Raw genomic sequence first — 25,225 nt, 5'->3', positions numbered from 1 at the left:
AACTGCTTTGGGTGCCAAGATTTCACTGGGGGGAGAAAATGGCTCAAGGTAAAAGGCGGCACATGAAGAGTAATTTGGAAATCAAATAAAGCATAGCACTCTCATAGGAGATAGCAGGCATGGAGGGATCTTGTCGCAAAGGGAACACACCAGGCAATTGAGGCGGATATTAAGCCAGAATTGTGTATTTCTGAAGTGGCCCATTTTCCTGGGGATGCGTCGTGTCCCGAAGTGGTGGTTTAAGAAAGGGGTAAGTGGAAAGCCTCCGTCTTCAGTGGGGTTCGTCGGGTGCTCTTGAGACTGGAGCCTTCCGCCTACAGAGCTGGTCTCAGAGCAGTGTTCTCAGGGGGTCCAGGGAGGGGCATCAAATTATCAAGGATGTCGATTACTCAGAAAGCAGGCTCCCTCCCAGCAGCTTCTTTACAACTAAACACCAAAAAACAAAACAAAACAAAACAGCAACCATTTACGGAGCCCTTTCTTCTTGCCAGGCGTGGTGCTAAGTTCTTTGCATCTGTTGTGTCAACAGGATTGTCTCTTTCCTCCTTGAAAAAATAACCTTCGACTTATTACAAAATAATGCATGTTTGGGGGTTATTCTTTAGAAAACATAGTTGAACAGATTCAGCCATGCTTTCACCCCCGGGGTGTGCCATTCCCAGGGCTCCGTTTGGGGTGGTGGCTGGAAGCTGCAGCCCGTAAAGTGGTGGACGTTGAGCCATGGACTGTGTTCCCAATACTTTCCCCTTTCCTTAAAAGGATCCCCCCCAAACGTGGAGAAGTGCTTTGCTTGGAGAGAATCTCTTGTATTTCCCCCTCACCCAAGTGCTTAAGTGAAGTATAAGACTTAGACATGGCCTGATTTAAAGAGTCATATTTCATGAAAAAAATCTCCTAAAGCATGGTCAGTTCAGATGCAATTGCGGGAAAGAGAAATGATCTTTCTCTAATTTTTTTTAAAAAATTAATTAATTATATTTTTGGCTGCGTTGGGTCTTTGTTGCTGCGCGCGGGCTTTCTCTAGTTGCGGCGAGCGGGGGCTACTCTTCGTTGCAATGTGGGAGCTTCTCATTGCGGTTGGTGGCTTCTCTTGTTGCGGAGCACGGGCTTCTAGGCACGTGGGCTTCAGTAGTTGCGGCACGCAGGCTCAGTAGTTGTGGCTCTCCGGCTCTAGAGCGCAGGCTCGGTAGTTGTGGCGCACGGGCTTAGTTGCTCCACAGCATGTGGGCTCTTCCCGGACCAGGGCTCGAACCTGTGTCCCCTGCATTGGCAGGCAGACTCCCAACCACAGCGCCACCAGGGAAGCCCGGCAGGCGGATTCTTAACCACTGCGCCACCAGGGAAGTCCTATCTTTCTCTAATTTTGAGAAGCACGAGTTTAGGGCTCTGAACACTCACAGCGAATTCCTTAGGAGCTGATGTTAAACAACTGGAAAGATTAATTGGAAAAAAGGATCCCCAAACACAATTTCCCCTGATTTAATGTTTCATCAATGCAGTCAACCCTGACTGAGCACCAGCCACATGCTAGGGCTGGGAGGCTGCTGGTGGGGTGTGTGTGTGTGTGTGTGTGTGTGTGCGTCAGAGAGAGAGAGCACATGTGGATGCATGAGTAGTGATGTGTGAGTGTGCATTGTGGATGTGTGTGCAAGTATATGTGACTTGTGTATTGTGTGTCCATGCTTGTGGGCGATGGTGTATGTGTGTGGACACGTGTGTATGTGTTCGAGATTGTAACTGTATATGAGTGTCTGTGTGTATGCGTGTGAGTGTGGGTGAGTTGTGTCTATGTGACTGTGCTTGGCATGTGTGTGTGTGTGTGTGTGTGTATGTGGTGTGTCTCTGTGTGTGTGTGCGTGTGACGGGAGAGGGGGGCATGCAGAGATGAAGAGAATGCTGAGTCCTGCTCCCAGGAGCTTTGCCAGGAGAGACTAGGAGACCTGCACTCAGCACCCTGTTCCTTGTTATCCAAAGCACCCCCCAACCTCCCTCCCTACCTTCCCCTACTCTACTGCCCTAAAGGCCGGCCACCCTGGATTGCTTGGGGTTCCCACACCCCCGTCCGTGACGGCTTTGCCTGGAGCACCTTACTCTTGGTTTCCTACCTGTCAGCCCGCCTGTCTGTGAGGGGACAGTCCTCAGTCATCTCAGACCCTGTGTTTCCTACCCTGTCGCTTTACAACGACTTTGAAATGGTTCCACCTGGGAGGCAGCGGGGTTGCTGTGAGCGTGGGCTGCTGTGTGAACATCATGAAGGAGAAGCAGGTTGTCTGTCAGCATCTGAGATGAGGGTGACGTGTGTGTCCTGAAATGGTTAAGCAAACACCAGGGGCTGAGCTAGTGGAGGGAGGACTCGTCTAGAGAACAAATGAAGACTATTGGCTGAGTTGGGGTCCAGAGTAAGGAAGATGCGTGGAGAAACCCCACGGAGAGGGGGAACCCCCACGTGGAGGTGGTTTGCGCAGCTGGAGGCCTTGGTGAGGCTCCGGGATATGACTTCACACACAAGGCTGCGTGCCATCGAGGGAGAACAGCCTTGAGCTCTCCGCCTGGAGCTGAACCAGCCTCCCGCACGGCTTCCAGCTCAGAATTTGCTGAGGAGCCGCCCAGAGAGCTGTGCAGACACGCCTGTTGTCGGTCAGCCTCCATCTTTTAGTCATGCTGGGCAGCCAGAGAGGCTGACGTGTTTTCTAGCCTTCCTACAGTCTCCCTAGAGATGAGGGAGGATAAACTGCCTTTCCACTCTCAGTCTAGGCCCCTCCAGTGGGTTTGGAGAGAGAAGCTTACGGATTGTGGAAGGCCGCCTCCAAGATGGCTGCCTCCTGAGACCCTGCTCTTGTGAACCCTGTCCTGCTCTGGACTCACTGATTCTCTTCTAACAAGAGAATATTGCAGACAAGATGGGGTGTGACTTCTGAGATCAAATTATAAAAGATGGCAGCTTCTGTCTTGCTGTCTTGAGTCTCTCTTCTCTCTCTCTCTCTCTTCCCAATCTTGAATCACAAGCTTCCATGCTATGGGGACCCTCAGGTGGAGAGGCCCTGCCATGGGCTGAATGCTATTCCTTCAAAATTTATGTGTTGACATCCTAACCCTCAGGACCTCAGAACATGACTGTATTTGGAGATGGAGTCTTTAAAGAGGTAATTAGGTTAAAATGAAGTTTTTAGGGTGGGCCCTGATCCAATATGATTGATCCAGTATCCTTATAAGAAGAGATTAGGATGCAGACCTAAAAACACAGAGGGAGGACTGTGTGAGGGCACAGGGAGAAGATGGCCGACTACAAGTCAAGGAGAGAGGCCTGAGGAGAAACAACCCTGCGGGCGCCTCAATCCCAGACTTCCTGCCTCCAGAACCGTTGTATAAGCTGCCAGTCTGTGGTACTTGTTATAGCAGCCCGTACTGACTAATACAGGCCCACAACTGCACCGCAAGCCTGCAGGCACATCTTCTGAAGCCTGCTGACGGCCACACAAGTCGGCTTGGAAACGGATTTCCCAGCCTGGGTCAAGCCTTGAGAGCTAACTGTAGGCCTGGCTGACAGCTTTACTGCTGCCTCACCAGAAGCGTCCAGTTGAAGCACATCTAGATTCTTGAGCCACATGGTATCCTCTCTCTACTGTGAGACAATAACCCTTGGCTGTTTCATGCGGTTAAGCTTTGGGGTAATGTGTTACACAGCAACAGAGAACTAGTATGCCTCCTTATCCTTCTTGGCTAGAGTGACCATATATTTTATTGATGACACCAAGTCAAGGCTTTTGAGGGGGAAAGGAGAGTCTAAAATAATTAAAGGGACTTCCCTGGTGGCACAGTGGTTAAGAATCTGCCTGCCAATGCAGGGGACACGGGTTCGATCCCTGGTCGGGGAAGATCCCACATGCCGTGGAGCAACTAAGCCCATGTGCCACACCTACTGAGCCCGTGAGTCACAACTACTGAAGTGCGCATGCCCTAGAGCCTGTGCGCTGCAATTACTGAGCCTACGGACCGCAACTATTGAAGCCCGTGTGCTCTAGGGCCTGTGTGCCCCAACTATTGAGCCCGCGTGCTGCAGCTACTGAAGCCTGCATGCCTAGAGCCCGTGCTCAGCAACAAGAGAAGCCACCACAATGAGAAGCCTGCGCACCGCAACAGAGAGTAGCCTCCATTCGCTGCAACTAGAGAAGGCCCACGCCCACAATGAAGACCCAATGCAGTCAAAATAAATAAATAAAATAAAATAAAATTTTTTAGGTCTTGAAAATATTTATTTCTTGACTGACAGATTGGTTTTATTATGTTGGTACTATAAATAGTTCTATTAAAAACTATTTTCAATAATAAAGTTTTTTCTAAAACGAAAGTAACATATATTTATGTACAATAGAGTAAAATTAAAAAACAGTTCTTTAGGGCTTCCCTGGTGGTGTAGTAGTTAAGAATTGCTTGCCAATGCAAGGGACACGGGTTCGAGCCCTGGTCTGGGAAGACCCCACATGCCACAGAGCAACTAAGCCTGTGTGCCACAACTACTGAGTCTGTGCTCTAGAGCCTGCGAGCCACAACTACTGAGCCTGCGTGTGGCAACTACTGAAGCCCACGCGCCTAGAGCCCTTCCTCCACAACAGGAGAAGCCACTGCAATGAGAAGCCCAAGCACTGCAATGAAGAGTAGCCCCCGCTCGCAGCAACTAGAGAAAAGCCCTCATGCAGCAACAAAGACCCAACGCAGCCAAAAATAAATAAATAAAATTAAAAACCAAAACAAAACAGTTCTTTATATTGATTATCTGAATATAAATAACAAAAAAAGCAGAATAGTGTACTTTAATCAGTTTCTTAAGGCATGTCTGTCTCTCACATGATGTCAATGGTATTCAGTGTTTTTCCTGATATGGCCTCATCACTTTAATTTTTTTTCACAAAATTTCCCATAAATATTCTTCAAAGAAATATTTTGTGGTTAGTAAATTTGAAATTATTGACACCTTTAATCTACTCTTTATTGTAGACTATAATATTCTTAATTGGGAAAATATTCTCTCTATAGGTGTTAGGGTACCTAGTGGGCTTGGGAAAAATGAAGGATGTTCTCAATGCTACTTTTTGGCATTAAAATGTTAAAATCTTTCCGCCTAAATATTTTACCAGGTACTGTCTTTTTTTTTTTTTTTTTTGCGCGGGCCTCTCACTGTTGTGGCCTCTCCTGTTGCGGAGCACAGGCTCCGGACGCGCAGGCCCAGCGGCCATGGCTCACGGGCCCAGCCGCTCCGCGGCATGTGGGATCTTCCCGGACCGGGGCACGAACCCGCGTCCCCTGCATCGGCAGGCGGACTCGCAACGACTGCGCCACCAGGGAAGCCGTACTGTCTTTTTTTTTTTTTTTTTTGATCTCGGATGTTTTAATAGGGGCTCTTATGCACTATGTACAGGATTCTCTGCCAAAGGTGGTCTGGTCGCTAGTGACCTGAATGACATCAAAAACCAAGGGCAGCTCAGGGGCCACGAAACAGTGACTGTCTTGGCCGGCTTCACATCTTCAATCTCAGAAGACAGCCAGCGGTGCGTGCGGTGACCCCGCAGCACCTCGATGGCCTTGAGCTCCAGGGGCGTGGCCTGTATACCCAGGTCTTCCAAGCCGGGCAGGTGAGGCAGGGTCATGTCTGTGATGTGAACTCGCTCCACTTTATCCCTCGTGGTCCAGGGCTCAAACGGACTCATTTCAAAGAGTCGACCTAGCCATCGATATGCAAAATGTGGCAAAGGGTATGCCAGGAAGGGTCTGTGAGCCATGGCAAAGACGTACTGTACCAGGTCAAAGAGGACGTACCAACTGGGCCCAACAAAGGCAAAAGTTCTCCCTCTGGCATCTGGATCCTTAACTGCGTCAACAATTCCTTTGGTGACATCCACAATATATACTGGTTGTCACTGTCTTCTTGCCCAAGGAAAAAGAGGGACAACACCAAACCCTTGAATACTTGCAAAGTGATTGAGGAATCTATCCTCTCTTCCAAAGATGTCCGATGCCTTTATGATGGTAGCTTCTGGAAATGTGTCTCTCACTTCTCTCTCTCCAGCAGCCTTATTTCTCAGATATTTAGAAGGGCTTTGAATATCGGCATTCAGATATGAAACGTGAATAAAATTTTCAACTCTAACTTGCTTGGACATTTGAGCGATTGCTTGGGGAATCTTTACAAAAACATCCTCAAAATCAAAGTTTTTGGTTTCCCATTCTCGCCCAACGAGATTGATGACCACGTTGCTGTGCTCCACAGCTCTTAGGATGGAGTCCTTGTCTCTCCCTTTCCATTCCAGAAAGATAATCTGGCCCAGGTCACCCATGGGGCGAAGGTGCATGGTATCATATGGCTCACCCCGGTAGGGGACGATCACTTGTGACCCCATGCGACGTGACATTGGCAGGGCCCGGACAACTCGGGGGTGAACGGCGGCCGCCATCTTTTCCCACAATCCCCTGCCGCCGGCGCTTGGCCGACTTCGGCTCCCAGATACTGTCTTTTTGCCTCTTCCCAGAATACCTTTCTTCAGCAAATATTTTTACAAGACAAAACTCATCAAATTGTCTTTATGATTCTTTTGAATGCTTCCTTAAATTTAGATGCTGCAAGATGGTAGGCTTTTTCAATCTCCTGCCCTTCTGGGACAGAATGTAATTTCTTCTAATTAAAAATAGAAACTCCATCAAAAGATTCTTCTTACAAGTCAAGATGTTCTGAAGTACCCTTAGAGAATTTCAATATTGAGCTCTCATTAATTAATGTGTTCCCTTTCCCCCGTACTTTTTAGGGATAAATTCCAGTGTCTTTTTATTTGCAAGCTTTGTTTTCAATTCATGTAATTCTTTCAGAGCTTCAGAAACTAAAAATCCAAGTGTTAAATAGTCAAGGTTTTCTAATTTTTTGGAACAACATGCATCCAAAATTCAGAGAACTCATTTACCAAAAAGTTCAATATTGTTGTGGGGCACTGAGCCTGACTTCAAAAGTTCCAACCATTCTAAAATCTGATAGATGGCAGGTAGCAGAGACAAAGCACATTAAGCCACGCTGAAGCATGTTTTTTCTTTTTCTTTTTTAAACTTCATCAGTGTTGTCACAAAATGTTGACAACTACAGCTTTTACTTATATTGGTAGAATACCAGCTTATTTGGATCCAGTAGGAATTATATGTGTACCGTCAACAATTCCAAGTAAATTTCTGCTTCATAGGTTTCTTAATTTAGTAAGGATTTTTTTTTTTTACCATGACACTGTGCTCCACCAAAAACTATATTTGTATTTTCATTGCAAAAACAAGTGCTATTTAGCTTAATGTCAATTGCACAATAGTATTCATAATAGTCTCAGATGATGCTCAATTAATTAAGAAAACTTCCAAAAGCTTTTTTCTGGGTCCATGACTTGGATGAAAAAAAAAGGAAACATTATTGGAATTAATTAATTTTTCTATTTGAGGAAATCTTATGACACGGAAATAAAACTTGCATTATTTTAACTATTTGTATAGTTTCCCTAATGACGTCAACATGTGAACAATGATAGCGCCACTTTTTGTGCATGAATATGACAGTTTGGAATTGAAAATGAATAAGATTTGAGTCTCACATTTATTAGGATGTAGAAAATGGTAATAGCCTATCTCTCTTGAGGAAATACTAAGAAATGACCGAATAAAAAAGTACATATTTTTAAAAATTGAATTATTGAAGACCTGGGGATGCCGGGAAGTCTATATTCCAGGGAGACAGCCAATCCTTTCTAGCTGAGCAAAGAATTGGTGTCTGATTTTATATCTGGGAAATACTATCTAGACCGTATATGGGTGGGTAGAGAAAGGAGTTTGCCATAGATAAAGATATTTTGCTGGAATAAAATACAGTAAGCTAAACTTTTAATTACTACGTAGTTTGGCATGCGCGATTGGAATTTTGAAGAGCCCCAAATGCAAAGCTAAGTCTATTCTGTTTTAGAATTCCCATTTTAAAAAATTCCGTGGATTACTTTTTTATTTGCTGGAGAATATCCTGAGAGAACGTTTTTCAAAACAGAATATTTGGTATGTAAATTTTCTAAGTATTTTTATGTCTCAAAAGATTTATGTTGTCCCTACACTTATTAGTTTTTAAAAGAAAAGTTAGCATTATAAGTTTAGAATTTTATTTCTTTAATAAGGATTCTGGGGTATCACTCTTCGTCTTCTAGTTTCCAGTGTTGCTAATGAAAAGTCACATGTCAAAGGTGATTATAATTCCTTTGCAGATAATCTGTTTTTCTTGTCTGGAAGCTTTTAGAATCTTCTTGTTCCTCCTGGAGTTCCAGTTTTCAGGAGAATGTGTCCGGGAGTGGGTCTTTTTTCATTCATTCTTCTTGGTACCTGGTGTGTTCTATTGACCTGAAGACGTGCATGTTCCTTCAGTGCTTGGGGATGGTATTCTATCATTTGTATAATTTATATATTTTCTTCCTTTTATTTTTTCCTAGAATTCTTAATCGGTTGATCTTTTTAGGTTGATCTTATGCATCTCATATATTTTCTCTCATATTATCCTCTGTCTTCTTGATACACATTCTGAGAGATTTCCTGAACTTCAGGTTTTTTCGTTCTAGCAATGGCATTTCTAAGAACTTTTTTTTTTTAACTTTTTATTTTATATTGGAGTAGAGTCGATTAAAAATGTTGTGCTAGTTTCAGGTGTACAACAAAGTGATTCAGTTATACATATACATGGATCTGTTCTTTTTCAAATTCTTTTCCCATTTAGGTTGTTATATAATGTTGAGTAGAGTCCCCTGTGCTATGCAGTAGGTCCTTGTTGGTTATCCATTTTAAATACAGCAGAGTGTACATGTCAGTCCTAAACTCCCTGACTATCCCTTCCCCCAGCTTTCCCCCCTGGTAACCATAAGTCTGCGAACTCTTTCTTGATCTCTAATTGCTCCATTTTAAGCACAACCTGTTCTCTTTTTAGGACCATGTTATCTTCTTGAATTTCTCTAAGGACATTCATCTTTTAGAAGTTCCTTCCGTTCTTTGAATCTGTTTGCTCACCCTGGTTCTTGCCTTCTGTGCTCTGGGGTTCTCTGTGAAGGGAGAACCGGGGTGGTGAATGTCTGCAGGTCGTGAGTGTTTCTTTGCCTCTAGCGCAGAGTCATTCTGCTTGGATTTCTGCTTGCACAGTGGGCCCCATCAACCTGAAGATTTATATATTCCTTTAGCACTGGGGAATGTTATTCTAATACTCATATAATTTATACATTTTCTCCATTTTATTATTTTTTTTTCTAGAATTCCTAGTAAATCCTGACATTTCCCCCAGAGTCTTCTCCCCAGTGTGGGAGGGCTCCTGACAGGTCCAGCATGTTGACTGGTTGGTTTTACATCGGTGTGAATAGGTTCGGAGTAGTCAGGCCATTGGGGCCCCAACAGGCCAAGCACTTACGCACATACCCTACCACCCTCTGATGTAGGAAGGATGCACCATCATCAGACAGGGAGCTGGGGCTCAGTGCTGGGGGTGTAAAGCCTGAGCAGGAATTAGGACGCTTGTGATTCTGAAGCCCAGACTACGGCATCATGAGAGAGAACGACATGAGGCTGGAGAGAGTCTGGGACAGAAGGATGGGCAAAACTTGTGGGCCAGAGGGAGAAGGAGGCATCAAATTGTCAGAGGGGCCAACATAGAAACAGAGACATGTGTGTGTGTGTGTGTGTGTGTGTGTGTGTGTGTGTGTGCGCGCGCGCGCTGGGGGAGAGCTGGACAGGGCAGAGGGGAGAATGCCTCCCGGATGTGTGGAGGCTGAGGTGAGAGGCGTGGCTGGAGGCCACTTTCTAGCTGGAGGGTAGAAATGCAGGCCTGGGTACCAGCGTCACAGCCAGGGAGGCTGGGGGCCCAGAGGACAACCAACCTCCCAAGAGAGGGTAGACGGAGGAGTAGAGTCTGAGCCCCACCCTCTCTGGGGCTGGGGGAGAAGGAGGGAGAGCACAGGGGTGTGTAGTATCTGCTTCATCCGCCCCTCCCTGTCTCCCTCCATCACACAGACTGAATGGCTCTGCTGTCTCAGTCTGGCTGGGCACGGGGGGGCACTGCAGGTGGACAGGCTGGACTTCCTCCCTCCGAGTTGCCCTTTTTTCCATAACTGTGTCTGAAGCGGGCGGCAGCCGCCTACCCTGGTGTCCCGCAGTAAAGGCTGCGATGCCCCGTCACACGGGTGAGCTGACGTGTTCCCGACACTTACTCCAAGCTGGACGTGGGCTTAGGCGCTCCGCAGACGTGGGGGTGACCTCAGCTCGCTTAACCCCTCCAAGCCTCGATTTCCCCGTGTGTAAACCTGAGACAGTGAGATTTTGGTCACTTCACTTTTCTAAGCCTCAGGTGCATCCACAAGAAGTGGGATCAGGGCACTCCTTTTCCCCGGGGCTGGGAGGCTGTGCAGTGTCTGTGTGGCCATCGTTGCTCCCAGTTTACAGCTCAGGAAACGTACCCGAGTTTTGGTGGCTGCCCCCTGCGTCGGGGTTGGATCCAGGCTCCGTGGCTGGGGGTGGAGGACCTGGGACCTCTGGATGTCGGTCTCCTGTTGAGCTGGACAGATCCGTGGCACAGCTCAGACCCTCCCATGCTGTGCCATCTGAGCCCAGCACCTGTGCCCACGGGGCCTGTCTGCTTCCTGGAGAGAAGAGAGGAGAGTGTGAAATCACCTTCCTAGGTGAGAATACATGACCATTCAGCTGACACAGGCAAAGGCTCTCCGCTGTGTCCTCACTTCTCAGCTGAGTTCTGATGCGAGGGGACCAGCTCGTTCAGAGGAAATGGGTGACCAAGGATGGAACAGCTGGGCAGAAGAGCTGTCACCAGACATCCATTGTCGGATGCTGGTTCCAAGATCTGCAGGTGCGGATGGCCGGTGGTCCCAGCACATGCAGCAGAACCCACCTTCTGTTGGCAGAGGCTCTGAGAGCAAGCTGCTTTTGACCTCTGGGCACACAGGCTGCAGACAGCGATGTTTGGTTTACGGCCTGACAGCCACTGGGAGAAACGTGGTACGGCTCTGAACTCGCTGGGTGACTAAAACAGTTCTGACTCTGGAAGGAAATGGATTTTGTGTCGTCCAAGCTCATCTAGAACCAAAATTAGCTCCCTGCTGTCCACTCCTGGCCGGAGACAGAGCTGTTCCTGCAGCTCCGCCCAGATGCTGGCTGTGCTCAGGGTGCCTGCCTGCCTCTCTCCGGGGGGCATGACATCCCCAGTGGGCTCGGGAGTCACCGTTGACAATGCATTTCTACCACCTCCCTTGCGTGCGGTCCTCCCCCATCCTCAGGCAAGCAAGCCCAAGCGCGTTCTGCCCACGTCACGGCAGAGGCGGCTCAGAAGGGCCCGCGCTTGACTTAATGCTCTTATGCTGCCATCTCGAAATTTGAATACTATTATCTTTTCAAAAAATATTTATTTATTTTTACTTATTTGGCTGGGTCTTAGTTGCGGCACGAGGGATCTTGGTTGCCGCGTGTGGGATCTTTTTAGTTGCGGCACGCGGGATCTAGTTCCCTGACCAGGGATGGAACCTGGGCCCCCTGCATTGGGAGCGTGGAGTCTTAACCACTGGACCACCAGGGAAGTCCCAAATACTATTATCTTTTTTTTTTTTTTTTTTTTTTTTTGTGGTACACGGGCCTCTCACTGCTGTGGCCTCTCCCGTTGCGGAGCACAGGCTCCGGACGCGCAGGCTCAGCGGCCATGGCTCACGGGCCCAGCCGCTCCGCGGCATGTGGGATCCTCCCGGACCGGGGCACGAAGCCGCGTCCCCTGCATCGGCAGGCGGACTCCCAACCACTGCGCCACCAGGGAAGCCCCCGAATACTATTATCTTTGAACTTACGTTTTGTAAATGAGATCTGATGGGACCACAGAGCACGTGCATGAGCAGAGCAGGTCTGTGCAGGTTATGTGTCGTTCTTCCTCTCTGCCGCTTGCAGATAGCGTTCCTGAAGCCCCGTGAGCACACGTCACAGATTAGATGAGCGAGGGCGCTGACATCCCCATGAGGCCACACTCTCGGTTCACACCAGGACCTGCTTTGAATGCAGGAACATGAGCGACCAAGTGACCCTGTCTTATCCTTTCGTACTTAGATTATGTCCCTGTGTTAGTCAAGCGCTTACACGAAGCTGATGGCACAGAGGAAAAGGGAGAGACAGGACAACCGCAGTCTCTTTCCTTTCCGTCCTTCCTTACTCAGCAGGAAGGCTGAGGCAGAGTGCGGGGCGAACATCAAGGAGTGAAAAACAGCCCGTTGAGTTTTGTGCAGTGTTTTCACCCTTCTGGTAGGGACACATCTACATACGTGTGTACAAAGTACCAAATACGGAGTGTGTAATTTCAGTGATTCCAAATACGAGTTAGATGCTCTTATATTTGCATTTAAAACTGATATTGCACAATATAGTGATGAATGGTAGTGTTCATGTTAGTGATTAAAAATTATTAATTATTCTGTACTTAGAACAGCATTAAATAGCAAATAAAAAAATGCCATGACAAGTCGAGAGACAAAGACAGAGAGAGAGATACGTGAAAGACAGGAGAAAACTTTGTATTTTCTTACCTATAATGGCGTTTTTTCCCTGGTTTTTGGACAAGCGGTCCCACATTTTCATTTTAAACTAGGGACTCCACAATTAATGGAGCGCTGGGAGAGGGGAAGGGGACTGAGAGCAAGGGAGGCCCAGCAACATCCCAGAGTTATTCGGGGCTGAGCCAGGAGCAGAGGCTGGTCTCTGATGGGGTCTGGGTGCGGGATCCGTAACGATGATGATGATGGGGATGGTGATGAAGAGGATGATGGTGATAAACTAACATTACTGGGCTGAGGAGCGTCTCATCTATCTTCACAGGAACCCTACCGGCTCTGGCATTTTGGCAGGCCATACCTGGGAGCAGCTCTTGCTTTGTGGAGGCCGAAGGTGCCTCCTTCTCAGGGCCCCATATCTGTGGCCTGGGCTCCCTGCCTAAGGCCCTCCCTCTGGGGGAGGCGGGCTGGCCCCATAGCTCATGAGGGTGCACACGGCTGTCTGGTTGGGGATCTCCTGCGAGGGAGATCTGGCAGCAGCTCTTAGACGGGCATGTGACGCTCTCCTCCCTGTGAAGACCCTCTTTTGGTAGCAAGTGGGCTGCCCACAGCTCCCTGAGGCGCTCACCTGGTAGTGGCTATTGGGGTCCAATCCAGGGAGCTGGTGATTTCCCCTGAGCTCCTCCCAGAGACTGGATGGCCGAGCCCAAGGCCACATGCTGGGATCTGAGCCCAGTTCGCCTGGTTCCCAAATCTAAGCTTTTGAAAGACAGGAGACGTGGTTCCAGCATCAGGAGGAGGGCACTCTGGGTAACCTCGCCCTCTCAGACTTGTGCCAACAGCCCAGCAGGCAGCATCGCACCACTGCCATGGGGGCCAGTGCAGCTCTTCCGGTGCATCTGGGCCTGGGACCTGGAGAGGGGGCTACAAGGACGGGGAGCCCTCCCCACAACTTGAAGCCAGCCTCCCCTTTCCCATAACCTCGCATGAGACTTGCTCTCCCGGGCTCCCAGCCAGGCTGTGGCTCAGACTTAATGGGATCACCCACAGGGGGAGGCAGAAATGGCACAGGCCTGGTAACCTCGGCTTCCTTTTCTGGAGGAGGCAAGCTGGACTTGAGTGTCTCCTAGACCCCGTGCCCAGATGAGCCTCACAAGGCTGTTTCCCACAGGCTGGACCAGGAGGCCAGGTTTCCAGGTTAATTCAGTGAGAAGCTGTTCAGAGTCTCACCCACATGCAGCCAGGCCTGTCTGGGGTAGGGCTGTGGGGACCACATGCCAGAGGCAGCCCCTGACTGCTCAGGGCCCGGGGGTGGGTGGGAGGGACACCCACATGAGCCTGCTGGGAGGCGTCCGGGGCTTCCATCTCTCGGTGCCGAGCAGCCTTTGTTGGCGGCACAGGGGTGGGGTTCACCTCCCCAGTCGCAGCTTTCTGGGGCATCGATTTACCAGGTACATCAATCTACCAGACGGAAACGAATTTAAAACACCATTTTACTGAAACAAAGATATTATGAATTAAACATAGAGTCTGCGTGAACTCTGAAGATCAAACAGAGACACCGCAGACATTTCACATTTTCGGAGAGCTGCTCTGAGTTACTGCTCCCAGGAGCCCAGATTCAAGTTTACCCTCCTCAGCTGGGGCTCCCCCAGGGCCGGCGGGAGGGCCGCCAGTGATCACTAGCTCCCGCCAGCACTCTAGAGTTTGCACCGGCATGTTTATTTTCGCTGCACGTGGAGGGGTCCAGCTTTAATTACCTTATCCACGTCTCACAGGCACAGGGAGGCGAAGCCGTCAGAGTCACCGTGGCGGGCCACGCTCAGCCCAGATGGAGCCCATGTCTTAGGACACGTGCTGCTAACTGTTCTCCTTCCCGTGTTCCTTCTGGGTTGTGTGCTCTGAGATGCCACGCGGCTGCCTGGAGTTCTGGGGAAGCTGGCCTTGGCTGCTTCAGGAGAGTCATGATTTGCTGAACAGCTGCACTGCCCCATGGTCCTGACTGCAGATAAAGGCTGATCTTGTCCACACAGTAGACTGGGAGAAGGTGGCCCTCTGGCCTTTGTTCAAGGACATTGCCACCTGGGTGCACACAGGTGGGTGGAGGATGCCACACTTTTATTTATTTTTTTGGCCACACCATGTGGCTTGCGGGATCTTAGTTCCCTAACCAGGGATCAAACCTGTGGCCCTGCAGTGGAAGTGCAGAGTCCTAACTACTGGACTGCCAGGGAAGTCCCGAGGATGCCACACTTTGCCAAAGAATGTTCTGTCTTCCTTTCTCTTACCTGTACCAGGACTCGTGTGCATTTGGGAAGGAGTCTTGTGTCCAGGCGGGGCTGGAGGTGGCCTGGTCTGCGTCGCCCTGACTCAGACCTTGTCCTGGACACATGTTCCCACCTGGCCCACAGGTTGCTTCCGGGGCATGGGAGGAGAAGGCGGGGCCTAGGATGCTTCCAGAGGGAGGCTGCCTGCGGACTCTCACTCCCCCTCTAGGCTTGGTGCAATGAGCTGTTTGTTTGCCGAGGTGGCCCAGGTTATAAGTGGGAAAAGGGGCTGTCATCCCACATGGGGGCCTGAATTTGTCCTTCGCTCCAGCCTTGGTGGTGGCAGGTTATGCAAGGGCAGACACAGGCCTGTGACATGCAACTCCCCTCTCTGTCCACCTCCTGTGGACCATGTTTTTCCCCTGATTAGAAAACAGTTACATCAGAGTTCTGGTGGGGCCTGCGTTGGTTGGGGGAGTGCTTTTTGTAAGTCTCTAGGGTGCTGTCAGCACACAAACCATGACCGTACCCTTGCCAGGAGAAGAGTCAGCTCCTTACTATTATAAGAAATGGCAGTTATCAATAACCATAGTACTAAAAAAGTGGAAATAATTCTGACAGCTAATACTGAGTGTTCAGCGCAAGCCAGTGACCATGATTTGTCCTTCATGGCACTAGCACATCTCAGTGATCTTGTGATGAGTTCTGCTCTTGGGCCCATTTTACAGATGTAAAAACTGAGTCTTACCAAGGTAAGCGACTTGCTCCAAGTGGCACAGTGACTAACAGGCAGCCTGGAATCTGAGCGCTCAACCTCTGTGCTGTCACCTGTCAAATCCCGATCCCTTTTTCCACACCAGGCCTGGTGTTCAGGCTCTGTAGACATCACTCCATCTTCATCTCATAGTGACCTTTGGGGCGGGTACTACATCGATGTTGTATAGGCGGGGAAACTGGAGCTCAGAGAGGCTCAGTGATTTGCCCTAGTCACACAGCTAATAGGTGGCGGACCAGGCACTGGAACCCTAGATGTCTGATTGAGATCTCTTCCTCTTTACCACTGGGCTGCAGCTCCAGGCTGGTGGGGGGCTTTGGGGAAGAATATTCTCACCATTAAGGGGCCAAATCAGCTGAGGTCACGAGACAGGGGAGCTGCACAGGCCACGGTTCCACCATCCACCCTCCACCAGCCATGGAGCAGAGGCCACGGCCCCAGCGAGGGCTGCTTAGGAAAGGCTGAGCCACCGCATTGTGGGGGACAGTGCGTGGAGCAGCTCTGGGCACCTGACCTGACTCCATGCGTGTCTGGGCTTTGAGCCTTTGGCTTCTTGTCAAGTTGAAAAGCCATGTCTGGGCTTCTCCCCAGGCCTCTAAAAAAGCACAATAACCAATAATTTTTCCATAATTAAATTGTAACGTTGTCATCCTTTCAAATGCAAATGACATATTTGCATTTCCCCTGTTCATCTAGTAATTCATGGCACACCTAGAAAATAGAGAGACAGCCATAAACATTCAGGGCCCTTTTGCTTTGGGTGCAGAGTCATTGCTTCATTCATCAAATGTCCTTGCTTGGGGGCTGGGGTCCCAGGCCTGCCCTCAGGGAGCTCACAGTCTGGGGAGGGGTGTAGAAGTGTTCTGGACAGCTCTAAAACTAGGACTGTATTGATTGATTGACTGATTAATTCATTCAATGAATATTTATTGAGGATCTATTATGTGCATGAAGTTGACATTTAAATTATTCATATTTTGCATTCATTTATTGGTTTTAAAATTGGAAAGTGCCTCGTGATGTGTTCTATAAAAACTCAACAGACTGACCTTGTGCACTTCTAGGATAAAGATCATCTTGTAAATTGAAAATTAGTTGGAGGTTTTGACCATATGCCCCATGATGTCATGCTGTGAATGAGAGCTAGAACCTGCCCCCCGTGTGTCTCCACCCTGGCTACATAATCATCTGGGGAGGTTTCATAAAGGACCCATTACATTGTCTGGGCCCCACCCCTATAGATTCTGATTTGATAGCTTTGAGGTAGGGCCCTGGGGAAAAGGCATGCTTTTCAAAATCCCCAGATGATTTTCATGTGCAGCCATATTGTGAGCCATTGGTCTATACAAGCAGTTCTTAACCTTAGACGCACCCTAGAATCTTCTGGGAGTTTTAAAAGTCCCCATGCTCAGGCTGCACCCAGTCCACTAAATCGGCATGTCTGGCGGTGGCAGCCAGCTATCAATATACGTCAAAGCTCCCCGGGTGATTCCAGTGTGCAGCTAAGACTGGGAACCTTTGATCTGCACCCAATTATAATCATAAATGGGTTGGAGACGGCATCACAGAGGATGTGAGGTTGGAGCTGGATTTTGAAGGATGAATAGGAGTTTGCTAGGATCCGCATAGGGGAAGAAGGGGCATTTCCCTGTAGAGAAATCAGCTTGTGTGAAGGTGGCAGAGCAGGAAGGTGAGTGGAAGGTTTGGAATGCAACGTGATTAGAGCAGAGACTGGGAGGCCATGAGGCTGGGAGAAAGGAATGCTGCGAGTCAGACCACTGGCTCTGCCAGAGGAGACCCGGTAGGAAGCGACTGGATCTGTTTTTGTTATGGACATCCCTGCCGGTGATGGCTGGCCTGGAGGGCAAGGCTGGAGGTGGGGAGACCAACAACGAAGGTGTTTCAAAAGCCCTGATGGGAGACAGGGAGCCCCCAGACCAAGGTGGAGGCTGGGGGTTGAAGGGGAGAGTGCCTTCTGGAGACACATTTTATTTTATTCTATTTTATTTTATTATTTTTGGCCGTGCTGCACGGCTTGCTTGCGGGATCTTAGTTCCCCGACCAGGGATCCAAACTGTGCCCCCTGCAGTGGAAGTGCGGAGTCCTAACCACTGGACCGCCAGGGAGGTCCCTGGAGACACTTGGTGGGTGGCTTTGGAACATGTCTGTGAGTTCTGTGGCACTCTTCCCATGGAGGGCTGGCACTGATATCCCTGCCCTTGCATTGGGCTGATCTTCTAGGTGCCAGAATGGGGTGGAAGTAACAGAGTGAGGTTCTCCGGGGAGCCCTGACATCTCTAGAAAAATCTGACTGCCCTGAGGCTGCCATGCTGGGAGGAAGCCCAGGCCACGTGAAGAGGCCTCGTGTACATGTTGGGTTCTGTCCAACAGACGCAGCTGAGGCCCCAGCTGCTATTAGCACCACCTGCCAGATACGCGAGTGAAGATGCCGCAGGGTGATTCCAGACTCCAGTCCTGAGTCTTCCCAGCTACGGCTCCAGATACCGTGGAGCAGAGACAAGCTGTCCGGATGCCCTGCCTGAGCTCCCGGCCTGTAGAATCCAATCTATGAATACACTGAAATGATTGCTTTAGGCCACAGAGCAATAGTTGCTGGAATAGACCCACTTGGGGAGCAGTCAGGTGCAGGGCTGAGGAGGACGGAGGCGTGAGGCACGCCCGCCTGCTTCTGGATCGTTTTGTACTTGCTGGATCGGAGGGACCGGTGGATGCTGGCTGCAGGTGGAGGAGCTCCTGGTGGCCAATGTCTGCCTCCCTCCCCAAATCATCACAGCCTCTGGCCTCTCTTCAAAGAGCTCTGCATGTCCCTGCACAGTTGCAGTAATTCCCCCACTAAAGGGAGGATCCCTGCCCAGCAGCCTCAGTATCGCCTGGGGCCTTGTTAGAGATGCAGACCTGGGGCCCCAGCTGCAGTGTAATAAGCTCTCCAGGTGTTTCTGACACTGCCAAGGGCTGGGGAGCCCCGGTTTCCCTTAGTGTGGTGCCTCAGGCTTCCTTGTGATTGGAGTCACCTGGGCTGCTTGTTAAACATCCACGTGCCAGGGCCTTACCTCAAACCCTCTGAGTGTCAGCGTGTGTGTGTGTGTGTGTGTGTGTGTGTGTGTGTCTAGGTGTCAGGGTGTGTGTGCACATGTGCATAGCTTCTCTGAGCTCCCAGGGTGTCTGCCCACTGGTAAGAAGCCCTCTCTATCTGTTGTGTTGAGCTGACAGCTGCCAGGCCCTGTGCTAAGTGCTTTAGTCGGTGATGACAGATGCTGTGAGGTCATTTTCATGGCAGCTTAGCGGTGGACAACAGAATCATCCCCATTACCCAGGCGAGTGAATGGGGATCCTGGGCTCAGGCGCCCCCCAGCCTCTCTGATTAGTAGGGGGCTGATCCGGGATGACTCCAGGGCCCCATGCTTAGCTGTGCTCATGAACTTACAGTATCCCTGACCCAGCAACAATCCCCGGGTAATTGCTTAAGGTAAAGGGCAGGGCCCTTGGTTCACACGCCAGTCCTGGAATCCTGCCTCGGCTGGCATCTCCACCCAAACCTCCCCATCCCTCTTGAACACCCCACATCCATTCACAGACTCAACAGAGTAAAACCTCCTTGGGCGCCCTGCAACCATAGAGGAACCGAGAGAGGCCGACCCCAGCAGGTCACCAGGCCTCGTGCTGGGGAGAGTTACTGCCCCTCGGAGCCAGGGACCAAAGCGGTTGGCAGTATCTTGATGCTTGCAGAGGCCAGCAGCCTGGCACTGGGCCAGACCTCAGTGTCCCTTCACTGTGGACACAGGTGGGCCAACAGAGTGAGATGCAGCACACTGCTGATTCCAGCATGTCACTTTGCTGCTGAAATATGCTGATTTAAGAGAATCAGAGAGAGTGGTTTATTTATTGCCAAAGTCGTTTCAAATGGAATTAGAAACATAAATCGAATTTGCTATGGCTTCGCTTCCTTTTTAACCACCTCCAGAATATAGTGTTTCCATGAACTCTGTGTACAGGCAGAAAACTAGGCTGGTAGAGAAAGCTAGGGAAGCACCTCGGAGTCAGGAAATGAGTCAACCTGTTCATTTACTGTTATTAAAATGACACGAATAAATTATAACCCAGTAGGACTCGCTAGGACTCCAGCTTCCCTGGAGCACTTGTGCATGTAACGGAGGGTCCATCACGCAGCGGTTCTGGGAGCAGGTAGGGCAGGTTCATTATTAGCCCCAAGTTGCAGGAAAGGAAACCAAGGCTCGGACATGAAGGGATATGGCTGGGTCACACCGCCGGGGACGGGAGCCGCCATCGACCCGGGTCACTCTGTTGCACATGCAGGGCACGTTCTCCAATCTGATGATAATATTCATAAAGCCACGACTTTCATCCCTGCCGATCACCCTATGTGATTATATTCGGTCACCATAACCTAGAGTAGGAAGAGGTGTGATTTTGGGCCCCAAACCCCATCCTGAGCTCGCACCAGCGCTATCGGGAGTAGTGGGAGATGAGGGGTAGGGCTGCCAGAAAAAATGGAGGACACGTGGTTACCTTTGCATTGCAGATCAACTACGAATACTTTCTTAGTATATCCCCAATACTGCATGTGACTACTTATGTTAAAAATGTGTTATCTGAAATGCAAATTTCACTAGGTATCCTGTATTGGTGTTTGCTAACTCCTGTATCCTGAGAGGAGGAGGCCCTGTTCCTTGTTCCCTTTCAAGTCCCGGACCCTCTCACTGTCCAGAACACCGGGCCCTATTTTCCCGGTCAGCTCTTGAGGGGCAAGGACCCTGCACTGTCAAGCAGCATAGACCCAGGATCACAGAGGGGAGGTGTGAGAGCCAGACGCCCTTTCCTGCGGGACTCTGCAGGTGGATGTGGACTTGGCCCTTCTGGCCATGGCATGGTGGACCTCTTCTTTGCCAGCGTCAGTAGCCTGGCCCCTTTGGAGAGAGAAGTCAGGGTAGGGCCTGGCTTGGCCTTGGGCAAGTCTCTTCACTTTTCCATGTCTCAGTTTCCACATCCGCAAAAGGAGGGTGCTCACGGCCCCCGCTCTCCCAGGTTGTCATGGGGAGCAGATGTGTCAATATTTTGAGATGCTCTTGGTATGGTGTCAGGTACACCCCCAGAGCACTGGACCCAGAGCCCCAGCTGGCTCAGGGGGAGGGGAAGGATGATGCAGGATTATTGGGGGATGCATAGCATCTTTGCTCAGGGAACATTATTTATATGTATTTTAAAAGAAACACGATACCACCTGTTTATCTGCTTATTAAAATTCTGGGCTTGGAGGGATTTTATTAGGACTGGATGGCAATCTCTTTGTGGAGGAAGCATTGCCACTGGTAGGAATGGGCTTAAAGCCCTCTGAGACCCTGGACATCGTTCCAGCCCCAGGATGGTCCCAAGGTCCAGAACCCACGTGGCTGTGAGCCCCCGGGGGTGGAGAGCAGGTCAGAGTGTCCCTGTGTCCCAGCACTGGGCCTGGCCGTTGTGTGAACCCCCCAACATTTCTTGACAGAATGGGGGGCACAATGGGTGGTCTGAGTAGAATCTGCGTGGCTTAGAATAAACTCCAGTGCCAAGCACTTCCCTGGAGTGTGGAGGCGAGTGTCCTCCGTGAAGAGTGCCTGCCAGCTCCACTTACGTCTCTTTGACAGCCTGAGACACTACACAAAGTCCCTGGCCCAGGTATTATCGGACATGTACATGTATTTTTTTCTTCTTTAATAAGAGGAAACTTCAGCAGAGATGTTGGAAGGAGAGATGGGGCAGTAGCCTTTATGATAAACTAGGCACAAGAATGGCCATTTATGTATAATTACTTATAATCCTCACAACGACATTGCAAGGTGGGTTTTATTGTTATTCCCATTTTACTCATGAGGTTAAGTGACTTTCTCAAGGTCACAGAGCCAGCAAGTAGCAGAACTAGAACCTGAACCCAGTCCATCTTGCTCTGCAGGGGCCTCACCCGCCTGGCTCATCTGTGTTTTCCAACCCCTTCCTGTCCCACCCATGCTAGCACAGCTGGACCGAACGGTCCCATCGAGGGTCCTGCAGCTGCAGGTCTCTGGCAACACATGATCCTTTGTTTTCTGAAACCCAGATCCCCCATGAGCCTATCCTCCAGGGACAGGCTGTGTGCCCTGCATTCTTCTGCCTCTGTTTTTCTCTCTCCAGAAATGTAGTTAGATCACCTTGAATGAGATGTTTAATCCTTGGCCAATAAGCCCACACCTGGAGTAGAGGAACCATCAGTAATCATGAGATTTATTGCATCAAATTCCTGGGTTAGTGGAAGGAATGTTCAGCTCATGGGGAAACCCAAGAAGCTGGTGCCGCCATGTAAGCCCCACCAGCCCGGAGGAGAGACTCAGCTTCTCCCCTCCCGTGTCTTCCCTGGGGCCCGGGGAGCTGTCAGGGGCTGGCTGCTGTTGTTTTGAACATCTCCTCTTGTCCTGACTGTCAGGATTTGACATGCTCCATCTTGAAGTCTACAAGAATATAAGTTCTTTGAAATCAGACGTGGCGGGTAATTTGGGGGAACATATTTCAACTTCAGGATGGATTATTACCGCGCAAATATTTGGAGAGCTTCATTTTTTCTTTTCACATGGATTAAAGAGGAAAGCTGGTTGCCATGGCGTGTGTTTTAGTTATTTACAAACAGCTGTTCAACCATTTGTTCATTCAACAATTATTTGCTGAGTGCCTACTCTGTGCCGGGCTCTGTGCCAGGCCATGGGGATTGAGACCAGCTGACATTAGTGGCTTCCTGGAGGCCCCCAGCCTGGCCAAGGAGCAGCTCCAGGAAGACCACCACAGTCAGGGCTGGCGGGGTCCTCCTTCCTGATGCTCGAGTGCAGCGTTCGGTGGGGCCGACTGGAGGAAATGATTCAGCAACAGAGCTGGAGCACAGCTCACAGCCCAGCGTGTTGGGTCTTCTTTCTCCCTCCCAGGAAGAGGCTACGAAAGAGCAGTCAAGAGTCTGGATTCAAACATCTGTCCCTGGGCTTCCCTGGTGGCGCAGTGGTTGAGAGTCCGCCTGCCGATGTGGGGGACGCGGATTCGTGCCCCGGTTCGGTAGGATCCCACATGCCGCGGAGCAGCTGGGCCCGTGAGCCATGGCCGCTGAGCCTGCGCGTTCGGAGCCTGTTGCTCTGCAACGGGAGAGGCCACAACAGTGAGAGGCCCGCGTACCGCAAAAAAACAAAAACAAAAACAAATCTGTCCCTGCCACTTCCTGGCTGGGTGGCCTTGGGCAAGTTAACCTCCCTGAACCTCTTCCTTAGGAAAGCAGGGATAAGGGTCACACCCACCTCCTGAAGGCATCAAGAGGATGAAAGGAAGCAGCAACTACAGTGCTTCTCTTTCGCTGGCACAGCCAGTTCTGATCACGCTGCTGCCCAGCTCAGAGGTCCTAAGAGCCCTCTCTGCTGCCAGCAGTTCCCCTCCTGCCGTCAGGGCCTTTGCCACCCCTGTCCCCAATCAGGCTGCCCAGCCCAGGGTCTTTCAGCGTGCACGAGGCTGCCCTCAAGCAGACGTGGAACAAACCGCTCCTCAGAACGCTCTGTGCTCGCTGCTCCCTGCCCTGGGCAGTTTGTCCCACTCTCTGATATGTCTTTCTGCCCTTGGAGTCTCCCTGGTCAATACCCTCTATGCAGGCACACCTTAGGAGCCACACCATCCAGGAAGCCTTCCTGGATTTCCCCTCTTTCACAGCACTTTGCCTGTTCCTCCATGATTCCTTTCACTTTGGCTGATGAGCCCTCCGGGGCAGAGGTTGGGTTTTCCTGATCCTGTGCCCGATGCGTGTGGGCACTTCTGCCACGCTGCCCGGGCCTGCATCGGGGATGTGGACAGTGGTTGCACAGGGTGTGGCGTGCGTGGCCGGACGTGCCTGAGGTCTGAGGCTGGAGGAAGGAGCAGCTGCCTCCACTTGCCAGTCTTTGCCAGCTCAGTGCCCCGGAGCTGGGAGAGGCAGGGCTGAGGCCCTTGAGGGGCAGGCAATGCTCCAGGGAGAGAGCTGGTGTCTGGGTCTGCGGCCTTGTTTGTTGATTTGAGGGAGCAGTGACTCATGTTCGCTGGCGGCTCTCGGTGACTGGTTCCCGTTTTGCAAACACCCCTGGGCAGGACGGCTGACCCGAGAGCTAGACTTCCTCCCATAGGACACTGCTTGTGGGCATTCCAAGCGGGCGACCTTCGCTCTCCTGCCTTGGGCTGCACTTTCCTCCTGGCTACAGTGAGTGGAGCTGCCATTTGGGGGGACACAGACAGAGGTGTCCTAGAGTTCATGGTGGGGGGAGGCAGGATGGATTGATAGGCAAGTTCAGGAATCTCAGAACTCTCTGCTTGGTCACTCAGACGCTGGGGGGGGGGGGGTCATCACAACATCCTACTGCTCCTATAACCTCAGTCCCAGGATGCCGTGCGCAGGCCACAGTGGGGCCTGTGTGGCCAGTGTGGCTCGTGGACCCCAGGCTTGCGAGATGCCCCAGGGAAGAGAAGGTTCTCCATCTAATAGGTTTGGGAAATCCCTTGTGTGGCAGTTCACGTTGTCTAATAACACTTTAAAGGCCCCTGAGAAGTCCTGTGAGAAAGAAGCGTGCTTGACTTTATTTAAACCAGGAGTCAGCCATTTTTTCTGGAAAGGACCAGTTAGTAAATATTTGAGGCTTTGCAGGCTGTTCCTTTCTGTCTCAGCGACTCCACTCAGCTGCTGTCGTGTGGAAGAAGCCGTAGCCAGTACCTAAATCAATGACCCAATAAAGCTTTATTTCCAGATAGGAATTGGGCTGGATGTGGCCTGGGATCCCTGATTTCAACCGTCCTCTCCCTCTGCCCCTCCCCACAGTGATTTATGGGGTGCCTGGCACGTGCTGAGAGCAGGTTTGAGCACAGCTGCTTGTTCCCAAGTCAGGGTGATTATGTTTCAGCAAGAGCATCCACTCTTTAAGCTACTGTGACACCCACAACATGAATAATTCAGGACCGATTTCCCGCAGCGTGGATCGAGTGCAGGGCGTGATTATGCAGCAGCTCTGGTGGCGCGGACACGGGCAGTACAGAAAGCCCAGTTTATGACTCATTTAGCCAGCAGATTCCCAGTTATGGAATTCATGACACATTTTAAACCTTTGAAAGGGGACATTTACATTATTTCACATTTTGCACAAAGGGAGGCTTTCTTAACATTTTCAAGTCACCCAGAAGGCACCGCGTGCCTGTTAGCTCCCCAAGGGCTGCGGGTCCTGTGGCACCCTCTTTGGGAACCCCACCTCTTTGGAGTCATTACAGGTGACACAGTACTTCTACAGTCGCAGCTGAGTCTCCCTCACCCCCTCTCAGAACAGCCTCAGGGGGACCCCAGAGCAGAGGTGCGCCCTAGGCCCTGGGCCTCTGGGACCCTCGAGCTCATCTTTGCCACCCATCCATTGCCTTGGCAGGACGGGCTCTTTGCATTTGCGCCACTGCTGGGTCAAGTGCCTTGGAAAAGATTTAAGAAAGTCCCAGTATTGGCTTTTATTTAATTTGCTTTCGTTAAAGTCTGCCAACAGCTAAAGCAAAGAGGAATTGCTTTCCTGAAGTCCTCTGGTCCTCAG

The 25,225-nt window shown here is 50.5% G+C and overlaps 1 protein-coding gene across 1 annotated transcript; it reads right to left on the bottom strand.

The window, feature by feature from the left end:
• Window positions 1-5,350: 5,350 nt before the first annotated feature.
• On the bottom strand, window positions 5,351-19,923 carry LOC101289538 (NADH dehydrogenase [ubiquinone] 1 alpha subcomplex subunit 9, mitochondrial-like). Its single transcript, XM_033421122.2, is given in 4 exon segments — window positions 5,351-6,533; window positions 10,494-10,591; window positions 18,246-18,353; window positions 19,902-19,923. Coding segments are annotated over 4 exon segments (1,362 nt in total). The 3' UTR covers window positions 5,351-5,399.
• Between the last annotated feature and the right edge of the window lie 5,302 nt (window positions 19,924-25,225).

Source organism: Orcinus orca, chromosome 14 (assembly GCF_937001465.1).
Source record: "Orcinus orca chromosome 14, mOrcOrc1.1, whole genome shotgun sequence".
NCBI lineage: Eukaryota > Metazoa > Chordata > Mammalia > Artiodactyla > Delphinidae > Orcinus > Orcinus orca.
This window is presented reverse-complemented; position numbering and strand designations above follow the sequence as displayed.